Source organism: Amborella trichopoda, chromosome 11 (genome assembly GCF_054954075.1).
Source record: "Amborella trichopoda isolate Santa Cruz 75 chromosome 11, AtrichopodaSantaCruz75HAP2 v2.0, whole genome shotgun sequence".
NCBI classification, from domain to species: Eukaryota; Viridiplantae; Streptophyta; class Magnoliopsida; order Amborellales; family Amborellaceae; genus Amborella; species Amborella trichopoda.
The window spans coordinates 47,630,778-47,644,446 of NC_142346.1; the positions used below are offsets into that span (position 1 = coordinate 47,630,778).

General features: G+C 34.8%; 1 protein-coding gene across 2 annotated transcripts; it reads left to right on the forward strand.

Moving 5' to 3' along the window:
- Positions 1-1,160: 1,160 nt before the first annotated feature.
- Positions 1,161-8,785, forward strand: LOC18427771 (uncharacterized). Of its 2 annotated transcripts, XM_006836817.4 has the most exons (5): positions 1,161-1,771; positions 2,514-2,584; positions 5,258-5,363; positions 7,153-7,285; positions 8,355-8,785. In XM_006836817.4, exons 1-5 carry the CDS (start codon positions 1,695-1,697, stop codon positions 8,517-8,519), a joined length of 552 nt encoding a protein of 183 aa, XP_006836880.1. In that variant the 5' UTR covers positions 1,161-1,694; the 3' UTR covers positions 8,520-8,785. The 2 variants fall into 2 exon arrangements, with proteins under 2 accessions (XP_006836880.1, XP_088707318.1); XM_088851192.1 differs by lacking the exons at positions 7,153-7,285; positions 8,355-8,785 and adding an exon at positions 6,889-7,122 and having other exon boundaries at positions 1,162-1,771.
- The last annotated feature ends 4,884 nt before the right edge of the window (positions 8,786-13,669 follow it).

Below are 13,669 nucleotides of genomic sequence, written 5' to 3' on the forward strand. Positions count from 1 at the left end.
TGTCTAGTGGTGAAGAATGACACATCTTACGAATAGGCTATTGACTTTTGGTACAAGCAAGTCACAATTACTCTAGTCCTTTAGATTTTAAATTGGGTGGTTGTAAGAGTGTCATTGACTAGTTAGTTCAAAAAAAAATTAAAAAAATTGAACTTCATGATACACCCCATGCCATCTAATTTGATATCGAATGATTTAGAGTAATTGTGACGTCCTTCTAATAAGATAAATTGCCACATTGCGTACAATTCCTTTTAATATATGCACCATCCAAAGAAAGCAAATGGTACAAAGTTTCGACTTAATCCAAACTTGAAAAAATTATAGATATCCCTCAAATTAGACTCTCTTGGCATACCCACATTTCGCATTTTCTCTTTCTAAGCGGTCAAACACAAAATGTACTAGACCAACACAACTTGTTATAAAAGCCAAACTGACAATTACAATATAAGTTGGTTCGACACATTTTGTCTTGGACGAGTAGAATTTGAATATCAGAAGCTAGTTCGACACGTTTTATATTGGACCGACACTTTTTGTCAGAAGCCAATCAGACGTATTTTTGTGTCGGACTGGCATTAGACTTTGGAAGCGCTGGTTAAAATGAGGGGTATTTTAGTTAAAAAAATTAATTTTTTTGCTTGGGATTGGTGCAAACATAAAGAAAAGATTTCTATGCTTCCCCTACAGCGTAGAAGTTCTATCCTTCCCCTACTATCCAGCCATCCAATTTTGATCAAGAGAGCTACCCGCCGTTGGATCTTAGATCTAATGTCTCAAAGTATTTTATTTTTAAATTTTTTTTTATACAAATTGTATGGATATGAAATTGGGTACGTGCCATCTTCTCATTGGGACGCACCTATAAAAAATATTAAAAATAAATTTTCAATAAAATATAATGGCCAAAATACTCTTTTAAACTTTCAGAGGTATTTTGGTTGTTTTATTTAATTGAAAATATTTTTTTTTATATTTTTCGCCAGTACAAATTTAATAAAATCCAAAATTTAGTATCAAAATAATTTATAGAAAAAAATAAAAAATAAAAAATAAAACTATGTGAAAATATGACATTATGATTGGAACAATCTTAACCCTCCATTCAGAATTGACAGCCGGATAAAAAAGAAGGTAGTTTGACAGCCGGATAAAAAAGAAGGTAGAACTTCTAGTAGGGGAAGAAAGCTTGCCCCAAACATAACTACTATAGATGTTATCAAAGTCATATCAAACGTATTGGCAGGCCTCGCAAGCTTTACGCAGGGGTTTAAATTTATAATGAAGGTCTCGTTTTTCAATAAAACTGAATCTTTCAATAAATTGATAAAAAGGACAGGTCTTTAGATCCATTAATGGCGATTCCATGGATCATTCCTAATGGGACCTCCTTCAGGACAAAGACTGAGAGAAATTGCTCAAATTAGAGAAATTGCCGAATAAATTACTATAATTAGACACCCTAATAAAAAAAAGGTGACTTTTCAGGCTCAATCCCTAGGATCAAGAGTTACAGAATAAGCCCAGACATTGAAATAAGGAGGTCCCATTAGGGTTTCGACACGGTACTGCTTTTTTCTTAGGGTTTCTACTCCTAGACAGTTGTTTCAGACGCTTTGATATCAGGTTTTAGGCGAATGGCTGTGGGTTGTTGCTTAATCAGAGATCTCGAGTTTTGGTAGAAGGAAATCATGGCGATTTCGAGGACGAGTCTGAAGACATGGCTTAATGTGAAGATAATTGATCCTTTTCTGCAGATACTTCAAAGGTAGTTTTGTTTCGAAAGCCTTTACTGAGTTCCCAGTCTCATGGTCTGAACTAGAAATTTCAATTCATGAAAATTAATTGAAACCAGTGCTCTTTGTTATCTTTTTTGGGTAATTTAGTTTTGCAATTATTTTGAAAATTGAGGATTATTTGAAAATTGGTGATAGTGGTTCTATCCAAACGATAGAATTCATTCTGCTTAATTCTTTTTTGAATAGTTTAATTTTTTTGTTGCTTGCAATTTTTTTGCTTGAATTTGAATATGAAGACTGGTTGTCATGTAAATTGCAGTTTTTTCCCTTGTCATTTTAGTGTGGGGATTGTAGTCTGTTGTTTTTGAGATTAAATAGAAAAGAAATTACTGGGAATCCATGAAAAAGGTAGATTAGAAACTAAGAGAATTGGATTTTCTGCCAACTTTTATGATTTTATAGGCAAATAAAGCTATGCAAACTTGCAATTTCCTCCATCTCTATCCCCATACAGAGAGAGAGAGTAGTCACATGGAAGAGGGAATCATACAAGGAAGGCACTATTTTCCATTATCAAAATTATGTTCCATTAAAAGTAAGAATATGTAAGTTTTTTGTACTACTCATTTGAAGGTTGAAGCTGTAAAAATAAAATAAAAATAAAAAGAGTAAAATATAAATTACCTATAGCTTTCTCAATTCACTTAGTACTATGGTGTTTCTATTTGGCCACTGAAAACTCCACGTCTGATTTAACCTGGTTATTTGTAGGGGTACGGAACCGAAGCAACTGGCTTTTTCTGCAGCACTTGGCCTGACCTTAGGCACATTTCCTATTTGTGGTATGTGCTATACTTGTGTTTGGTGTTTCTGAGTTTATCATGTATATCTACAATTGGAACTAATAAATCAATTTATAATTGTATTATCGGAAACTAAGGAGATTCAACTTTACTGATTGTGTTGTCGCAATGAATTACTTCATGGTGCAGTGTTTTCTTTTTGAATATGTTGACTTTGCATTAAGAGAAGTTAGTGTACATATATGCAAAATATGGCTATTCACAACTTGGGAGCTTTATACAAAAACCACCGAGCCGGTGGTGGGCAAAAACCTACTTCATGGGGTAGTTACGATCATCCAGTTCTATGGGGCAGTGTTCGAAACCAAGGACTTGGGCTGGGGCTCGCTGGGGTCCCGATCAGGAAACTTGACACAGCTAAGTCTGTCAGAGACTCGGTCAAGTCTTTAAAAATTTAACAATTAAACCTCGGGAACAAGACTCCTCTGATTCTTAAGGTTTTTGTTCTAGATTCAGCAGCCTCCCAAGTAAATGTAACTCTGGTGAGTCCCCCTTGGACTCACCGAGTTTTAAATCACTGCAATGGGGTACTGAGATCTCTATATTATAAGAAACTTTATTGTACTGCTCTAAGAAATGGTATGGAAAATAAATGGAGTAGAGAGACATGAACACGTGGTCTAAGGGGTCCAAAATAATGACATGATGAATGTTAAGAAGCTTTGGCTAAACTCTCTGTTGTTTTTTGTCCCAATACAAGCATCTTCTCTGATTAGAGCTTGCCTTTGTGGAGGCAGTGCTTGGGTCCTGCCACTTTGAACCATCCAGTTGAACAGTTGTTTTTTCTCTATGCTGAGATTTTTCATCTCTCAAAGGCAGCTTGGGATACAAGAGGCAGATAGGGTGAGGAAGCAAAGCATGACCCTTCTATTTGCCAATGGATTTCCACAACTATGCCAATATAAATGCATGTATTATGTCTTTCTTTTTCTATATTTGCATTAGTTTTCTGCATAATCACAATTAATATTTAGGAAATTAGTTTCTTTCAAAGTAGAGTCCGTTTGGTCTAATTAAACTGTTACCCTCACCAAGCTGGTGGCCAATCAGGTTTTAGTGACAGAGCTCATGGTACATATGAATGTCCAATTTCTTGGAATTTTTTTCATTTTAGCCGGTGATTGAGTTTTGAAGAGGAAAATATGGATTTGGCCTGTGATGTTTGATTGAGTAGTGTGAGACCCAGTTACAAGGAATGCCAAGGGTTCAGACCTTGAAGTGTGCCCTCTTATGACAACCATGCTAAAGCTACCACCAAGAAAAAGGAATTACCATTTTACCCATATCAGTGTTACGGGATTCGCCCAGTTCACTCAGACTCGGATGAGTCACTCGGTCTCGCCCGAGTTACTGTGAGTTGTTTGCAGTTGTACAACTCGAGGTACATAAAAGAATTTCAAAATTCCAAAAAGATTGTCAAAGATTTGGAGGTATGTTGTATACATTTTTTTAAATGAGTTGGATGTTTTTGGCATGGATTGGTGAGTGCTTTTTGCCATAATGCTTGCTTCTATATTTCCTTTTTTTTTGGATTTTTTTTTTAAATGTCCCCAACGATAAATCATTTTGTGGTCTATTTTTCTGTACTTTTCTAAGCATATTTGGACTTTTGAAGGTTGTTTTCACTTTTATTTTACTTTTATTACCTTTATTATATTTTTCACATTTTTTAGTGCTTACTTTTTAAATTTTTCTAAGCTGTTTGTCTGAGGCAATCTTCCAAACGCTGACCTTTATCATCATAAGATAGATGTGGCAAAAATTTTACACTGGCTGCCAGACACTGACCCATATCCTTTGATTTTATTTCAAAATAGCTATCAAAATAAACATGACGATGAGTTGGAATAGTTGTAAAAGGTAGATTAACATTCTCAAAAAAATAGTTGAAAAAGGTTAAACTGTGAAATTGTTGAAAAGTTAGGTGCATTTTGATAAATTTCACTAAAAAAGAAAAAAGAAAGAAAGTGCTTTATTCAGATTTCAGGCTTTTCAAGAAACGCTTTTTATTGTTTGTTCTTCCTTTTTTATCCGCAAAAATGTTTATATCATTTTGGAAAAACTTTGTCAACATTAAAACTGGGAGAAAATGAAGAGTAAAATATATAAAAAGTAAGAAGGAAGCTTTAAAGAGAGATTTTTGAAAGTTTACGATCATCTTGTATGCACCAAATAGCAGATTTAGAATTTATAACTGTTCAAGCTTTTGTTACTGATTGTGTTTTTTTTTTTTTTTTTGGGGTGGTTATTAATTGTTTATGTTCTTAGGCACATGCACACATGTGTATTGTACAAAAAAATTGGACAAGCAAATCTTCTGTTTTTTATGGTAAAAGAATAATACTCTGTCCAATCGACAATCAAAGGTTATTAATACATGAAAATAGATAATAAATTACTATTTTGAATTTTCTTATTTAAATATGAATTAATACACTAAAAACTGTGTATCACTGAGACACTGACAGCATTCAATCATCGTAGAATATCTAGCATATGATTATCATGTTTTAAAACTTTAGTTATGCATTCAGAGTTTGTTCTTCATTCATTATTTTATTTTTCTTTATAGTCTTTCATTTTAGTGTGATTTCTCAAAGCACTCTAGAAATATGTGCATCTTACAGTTCCAGATCTGACTTTGACGGTTAGGTATTACCGTTTTCCTTTGTGGAATTGCAATCACTCTGCTTGGATCTCTTTGTCATGCTCCAACTCTGATGCTTGCCAACTTTGTTGCCACTCCAATAGAGCTAAGGTGATTTTCCTCTCCAATTTTGTTTAGTTCCATTAATCAGTCATGAGTATGGGTTGATTTTCCCTTTCATACTTAAATTTGGACTGTTGTAGAAATTAAGAAAAGGTGAATATGGTTGTTGGTCATATTTGAACCTGGAAAACCTTCTCTTTTTCCTGTGATATGGATAATAGCAAGTAGTTTATTTCTCTAAATGAACTATGGGAATGCTAGTTACGTATATATGTCAAGATAGAATAATTATATGTCAATTATTTGTGTCTATTTAATCGAAGCATCCAGCTAATACTAAATTTCAAGACCAATCCTTATTGCTTATAACTTAATACCATAGGCACATAATTTATGTGAAAATTGAAGGTAAAGAAGTGAACAGAAGGGTGGAAGTAAAATGCCACACTCATGAATGGTAATAACTTTTTAAGATAAGCACGCAAGTTAACTTATGAAATATCAAGCTTTCCCAAGAGAGAGCACCCAACTGCATAGGGTATACCTGCTAAAATCTTGTATTGATTGGATTGTTTCTAACTTCTAGAATCTATACATGGGAATCCACTTCCTTTTGTATTATAGAGTTGTTTAATTAATGTGGATTACACTTACTCAAACATAAATATTTGCATAAAAGTTAAGAGATATTGGATTTACATTATCAAAGAACAATATGTGAGTTTTGGAAAAGGGTCAAGATTAATTGTGCAGCAGGTCATGTTTTAAAAGACAGTCGCCGTGCAGGGCAGTAGGATTCCACCTGCATAGGCCAGGGGGTCCACTTGAGAAACTGACAACCTGACACTAACGCCGAACCTTTTCCTTGGTAAAAGGCTGATTTGCTAGATAAAATAAATGTTTTCCAGCTTAATTGTTCTCGTCTTTGGATTCATAACATTGATTCATTGAAATCCTATTATCCTACAGCCTTAGTAATCCTAAAGCCTCTGTTTTCAAAGGAGAAATTATTATGGATACTAGGTATACAACTAGGATACATGTCCATCACCCAATTTATGAGATTCTCACTCATCACTTTTGTGTATGTAAGCTTTGAGAGGAAATATGGTTTCAGCAAGGAAACTCTCCATCTCTTAGCCTCGAACGAAGCTTTTTACGATGTCTTTAAGAGGGACCATAGCTAGAAGAAGGCATCTCCCTCCATTCCTCCCTTCCTCAGTTGAGTAACAGAGGAAGTATGAGAAAATTAAACTTAACAATTAAAAAAAATAAAAAGGTGAGAGGAAATTGCGGATGAAGCTGAACTAATGGGAACATGTAATGTGTGTGCTCATGCTTAGTGTTCAGTTAGCTCAGAAGTTTCATTGCATGGAAATTCATGAGTAAAAGGTGGTTTCTCCCTCCCTTCCTCAGTTTGGTACTTGTGCAAATAATTTATCTTAGTCAAGTTTCATTCAATGCTTTCCATTTGTCTTGCTTATGCACTGTTTGTCTCTTTATGTGTTTGTATTTATGCATGCCTGCATGCATTCATGCATGTCATTTAATGCATGCAGTTCATTGCGTGCAGTGAAAGCAAACATGGTGAGTCCAACTCAGACTTCCTCAATTACTTGGGCACAGGCTGCCAAGTCCAATATCAAGCCCATGGGAACTGGCCAAGTCTGGCCGATTCTCACTGTGTTTTATTCTTTTATTAGGACTTGGACGAGTCTCTAACTCATGCTTAGGACCCTAGCGAGTCCCAACCCGAGTCCTTGTTTTAAACCACTGATTGGATGTAAGTTATATATGTTTACAACCATAGCTAACTTTTCTCTCATTTTCTCTCAAGTTTGGTGGTTCCATTCCTGCGTTGTGGTGAGGTTATAACAGGGGGCTCTCATTTCCCACTGAACTCAGATGCCTTTTGGAAGGTTATCACAGGGAAAGCTTCACGTGACGTTTTGATCAGCATTTCCCATGCGGTAAACCTCTCCTTCTATGATTTAAAACCAATACACAAAACTAAAGAAATGCCACTGGTTTGAAATTATTTTTCCAAAATGCCTTAGTTGGGAAAAAATATAGAACTGTTGCTGGTTTCTGTAATATTATGGAACAACCTGTTTTGTTATATACCAAGGTTTAAAAGCATGGATAGTGACCTGCATTGCCCATCTGGAAAAGTGGTCTGGATCAGTGATCTGGCCGAGTAAACCGGCCAATAAAAAGATTTTAAAAAAATTATGCAACAAAAATATATATATTAAAAAATTAAAGTGGGACCAGTTCAGTCATGAACGGGCTGGTTCCCAATACTTTGGCTGAACTGGACCGGCCCGACCGATTCCCGGTTTGATCTAGTCCGATCTGGTTTGCCAGTTTTTAAAACAGTGGTAAATACTTTATTATACTCAACCTTTTGAAGTATGCAGATAACTTAATAATCCTGCTGTCCATATCCATGCGGATGTGATGACCTAAGAGATGAATTATTTTAATATTTTACCCAGATGTTCTATTTAGTTTCAAAAATTTCATAAATATGCACATGAGTTGGAATAGTTGAAAATGTGTAAAACATTATATAGTCGAAAAGTTAGGTGTATTTTGATAAATTTTCCTAAAAATATTTGGGTGTACGAGAAAGAGGAAGTGGATGAGATTCCAAAAAAAAAGAAAGAGGAAGGGGATGGATAAGACGAAATTGAAAATGTTTTATCCATAATGAGTTTTCCGTCTTATTTTTTTTCCACCTTATGTGTTGGTGGGTGGGCTGTATGTGTGTGAGAGAGAGAGACTCTTCTGAAATATATAGGGTATTTTCTGTGAGATAAATTGCTCTCTTGGACTGCTTTCCAAGTTTAGCAGCAGTTGTAGTAACGATTTCTAGAACAAATTCCATTTTTAATGTCCATCCTCCTTAACCCCGTTTTATGAGAAAAACAATAGTCTATTTTTTTCATATATATTTATATAAATCCTCTCAAACCCCATATGTACAAAGCATTAAATTTCTGAATCAGATATCATGTTATGTGATCTCTCTGTCAGTTGCTGGGCTGGTTGGTTGCATCGCCCTTCATTTTCTGTGGATTATATGTGGCTTTCTTGCCCTGTTTCAAGCGTTTGGTTCACAAATTCGGTTCTCACCCTCTAAGCCCAACAAAGCCTTCTCATCCACACCCCGAGACCAAGCTCAAGGTTCGAGACGTATGATTTTTCCTTCTGCCAGTTATTGCGAAAACAATGAAGAAAATATTGTGCTTTTGTAGTTGGGGAAAAGATAATGTTTTGCTTTGTTCCTTTGTGACTGATTAAGCTGTTTGTAAATACAAAGCTTTCAAACTGTGATCCTTGGAAAGTTTGTAAAGTCTAATTGGAAGCCATTCTTGTTCAGTTACATTGGGGAAAGTCAAGCCACTAACTTTAAGGTTAAAGTTTAGTATATATTCTAGAATAACATGGGTTACAATTATCTTAAATGTTCTTTTTAATAAGAAAATACATACATTGAGACCATTTATTTTTGGTAGATGGAGGCCACGAACTCACAATCATCATTAGATCTGAAATCAAGTGGCTGAGGATGTATCATTGTTTGGGCACAAATCTCTCAAAATAAAATTTTTCGAATGTTGTGACACTTTCACCTATTGGATTTCGACTAAAAGTGATTATGACCTCTTTGTATCAAAATAATCGGTCTCGTAGTATACAAACCCTTTTAATAATATTAATAAAAAGATACTGAGTTTTTAAGAGCCAGAATAAACAAAAGTTTGTTGAAACTGTCACAATACTAAGTACCTGGGGTTCTAGACCTTAGTGTCTTTATGATAAATTTTACTTGGGCCTCGTTCTAAAATGTTTTACGAAAATAAGTACATTTATTTTAGTATATGATTACAATCACTTTTATCTGTCAATTAAATATAAAATTAATTAAGTACCTAAAGTCGTATAATTAACCCTTAAATTGTAAGAGAAACTTTTTGAAACTTGTGGAAGAATGATAGAGCATGAGCTGCTTGATTTCACATTTGACCACAGGGTGATTGAGAATTTTTTGTAAAGAAGGCAAATGTAGCTACAGTTTCACCCTTTTGAGTTTACGAGGCTTAATCAGGTTTGTTAACAGGCTCGGGCCAACCTACGGGCTTTTGGGCCTGGCTCGGTTTCGTGCCAAGTTCAGGCCACATGTTAAGGCGTGCAAGGTGCGCCAGGTCCGTGCTTGGTAGATCCGAAATATTTTCAAGCTTGTTCCGAGCCAGCAGTGGCCTGAAATTTTTATGAAGCCATTAAAGATCAGTGTGACAAAGTTGACTGCAAGATTCAAATGCGGTTCAGATTCATTCAATGCTTGAACATTTATAATCTACCATTAATTTGTGTGGTTCAAAGTACTTAAAATGTTGCGAGTCAGCTCCCTGCCGATTCAAAAAGGAAAAAGTATTTGACGAATTGGCCAACTTATGCCTTGTTTTTAAAAGGATTCGGGACTTGAAACACACCACAAATCACTGTAAATCCGAGGCTCCCTCAGATATAGGAATTTGAAGCTCTGAATTTTTTTTTCTGATTTTCATGATCTTCGAAGAATGAAATTGAAGAATTAAAATGATCAGTCTAAATAGAAGTGCAAATTTAAATTATTCTTCAGGTTAGAAAAATAGATCATTTTTACAATTAATACTGTTTTTCCTCCAGCTATCAGCCTATAGAAATACGATTTCTCAAAAAAGTAGGAGGCTTTGGAACCCAAGATGTTTACATGTGTGCCAGTATAAAAGAAATATTAAACTCCTCCGTCTTCAACATCGTCCCATCTTCCTCAATCTGAGCCATTGGACTTATACAACTTATAAAATCTTTATCCTTTTCAAGCAAATATTCAGAGGAGAGAGGGAGGGAGAGAGCCATTTCCCCAAGTAATTCCAAAGAACATCACTTCCAAGAAGGCAACATAGAATGCATGAAAGACTTGGACCCCTTCAAAGGGTGAGCACACCGACTTTGAAACTTAATAAAAATTCAATACAGTATTTTGGAGCAACTGCAAATCTGGGGTTAATCCATTATGAATATTTTTATAATATTAATGACTAAGGATATCAATTTTAGTAAATAATTGACAAATATTAAATTAGTATTCGATTTTTGTATGTGATTAGTAAATAATATACGATCAAGTTTAGTAAAAGTTATTGATCCAAAGATGTACTAAGACGATTTAAAGATATATAAATATAGATAAAAATGTAAATCTCTCTCTCTCCATCCCCCCAAAAGATAGGTCTCTCCATCCCCCCAAAAGATAGGGAAAACAAAAATAATAGAATCGGGTATCGACTCGGACATGGCATGGCATTTCCAAGTTGGCTCATAAATTCCCCCAAAATAAGGAAAAAATTATCTAAAAAATGCAAAAAATCTTTTATTGACCTAAAAAGATGGACAAATGGGTATAGGAGTCAAATTTGAGGTACAGATTCAGAAAAATAGTGCTCAAAGCCCTAAACTGACAAAAAAATCTGAGAAGGAAGGAACTATCTAGCAAATCACCATTACGCCGAATCACTTTGGTTCAGTTCAACTCTAGGTGATTTTCTATTTCAAAATCCTTTGGAACTGTAGACTCCAAATCCCAAATCAATCCGAGTCATTAATCACGGCAAACTCTAATTGTCTTTGGAAACGATTGGGCATAGTATAGGCCTTGCACCTATAAGGGTATTGAAAAAAGGTAAAAGACATGAAAATGCTCATTCCCCGACATATTTCTCTCTCTTATCTCTCCTAAATATTTTAAAAACATTGTGCCCAAAAAAAAAAAAAATCGAAAAATTTTGTTTCTGTTTCTCTAAATTTTCACCCTAGATTTTGAAAATCTCCTGTGCTGTATTAGATGACATTCTTTCTCAAACTCTCTTTTATTGAGAGCGAGAGATTATGAACAGATTGTAAAGAGATTATAAATTTCAAAGAGAGAGAGAGAGAGAGAGATTATGAACAAATTGCACAGAGGGAGTATGAACAAATTGTTGAGATAGAGAGAGAAATTATAAAATATAAACTTGTAAATAAATATGACGAACTGTAGCCTTGTTCCTGACTCATTCCACAATGGAAGGGGATGCGAAAGAACGGCAAGGGAATTCCCAAACCCAGCTCAATGCTTACCTAATAACCTCTCTCTTTGTTAAAGTAAACGTGAGATGATGGTTGTCATGAGCAGTGTTTTAATATTTAAATAATGAATGCGGTGCTGACTCGAGCACAGGCAAACACAGTCGGCTCGCCTTTTCCAGCTGATCCAGTCCAAAATGGCGAAAACATAATATTCTGTTAGATTTTTGACAAAATTTCCTTTTGGGGTCTAAGGCTCAAATTTTAGGCAGAATTGGCAACAGATGGGTAACGATAGGTAAATAATAAAAAAAAAAACAATAAAAAATCTAATGCTTCATAACCCTCTAGATCGATTCTGAATCGGTTCGATGATTTTTGTAACATTGGCTAAAAAAAGAGGTAAAAGCAAGCCTACCTAAGGCACTACTTAACCATGATCAGGGCACCGTCAAAATCATGACTCAGGGCACCATCAAATTCATGACCCATCCCAAAAATTATGAGAGAGAGAGAGAGAAAAGAGAACACTAAACATAGGTCACCTGCATTCATTATTTGATTGTCATTGTAGGTGTATGTGTTGACGGTGTAAGAGAGAGAGAGAGACGCTTGGACAGATTTTTCACACTCAGCTACCCTCATTTATTGTTATTTACTTAATACTTGGGGTGCTACATAAATAGAGAGAGAAAGAAAGATTAGGAAGTAGTTGGGGTGCTACATAAATAGAGAGAGAAAGAAAGAGAGGCTTGTCCATTTAAGTAATAAGGAAGCGCTTAAGGTGCAACCTCGATCATGAAGAGAGAGATGCTAAGGTTCCACAGAGAGAGAGAGAGCTTAGGGTGCTACATAGATCTTGAAAGAGAGAGTGATATAAAAGCATTAAGAGAGATATTAGATTTTGTGATAGTCAAAATCATTATATCTATATTTTTATCAAAATATTAAAAATATATTTTTTATAACTTAAAACCGTAATATTTATTGTTATAGTGAAATTCTATTTGCTGAAGCCGTGGATGTAGTCTTATCGGATGGACCATGTAAATCATGTATTGTGGTGGTGTGCTTCTCAATGTTTGCTTTTTTTTTTTACACTCGGTTTCTAGTTATATCCATCTACTTTGAAGTTAACCAATTGTGTACATGATATTGAGTGGGATCCCAGTATTTGAGATTCTTTATTCCGCAAGCTAAAAGTTCTCGAAAACTCTACACCATGAAAAGAGAAAAAGAGAGAGGTACTATATAGACCATGAAGAGAGAGAGAGAGAGGGGTGCTGCGTAGAGTCATAGGTAAGGATGAGAGAGAGAGAAATGACGAGGTAGTTTAATGTGCTCCATGAATCATTCTTTGGCCAACTTCAACCTAACATTTGACCACTTAATTTAATTTATTAAGGTTTTGAGATTCTTGGTTCCGCAAGTTAGAAGTTCTCGAGAACTCTACACCATGAAAAGAGAAAAAAAGAGAGGTACTACATAGACCATGGAGAGAGAGAGAGGGGTGGGTGCTACGTAGAGTCATATATCAGGAAGAGAGAGAGAGAAATGACGAGGTAGTTTAAGGTGCTCCATGAATCATTATTCTTTGGCCAACTCCAACCTAACTATGGCATTTGACCACTTAATTTAATCTATTAAGGTTCCTAAAAAATCATGGAATTTGTATAGTAAGTATGAGAGAAAAATTTTTTGTTACTCTCGAGAAAAAGCGAGAGAAAACTTTTAAAATCCACCGATCTCGATGGACCACGTTGTTCATTTTTCTTTAGGTTTTAACCCTTCCCCCTCAAAAGTGTTTATTTTTTTTATTCATCAAAAAAAATTTATTTAAGTACGAAGTTCTAAACAATCAAATGCACCTCAAAAATTAATTAAAAAAGATTGTTTTGATGTTGAAAAATCTTCAATTCGATCATGAGAAAAAAAGTTTTCAAGTATTCAAAATAGTGCAACTTGTAATGTATTATCTAGACCATCAATTTTCAAGTGTTCATAAATCTGCTCGATATATACTATTATTAAATTTTTAATTTAATTATTATAGATAAAAATAAATTTTCTGGCTATCATAAAGATTTTTAATATTAAAACAACATATTTCAATACTATTTACATGTGCGCTCTATTTTGATTGTTTAGAGCCTTGGCCTTACACAAGCCACACTCTTATACATTTATTGGAAAAAGTTTATATAAGGTAGCTACCTTAAAATAGAGAACTAAAGATGCGC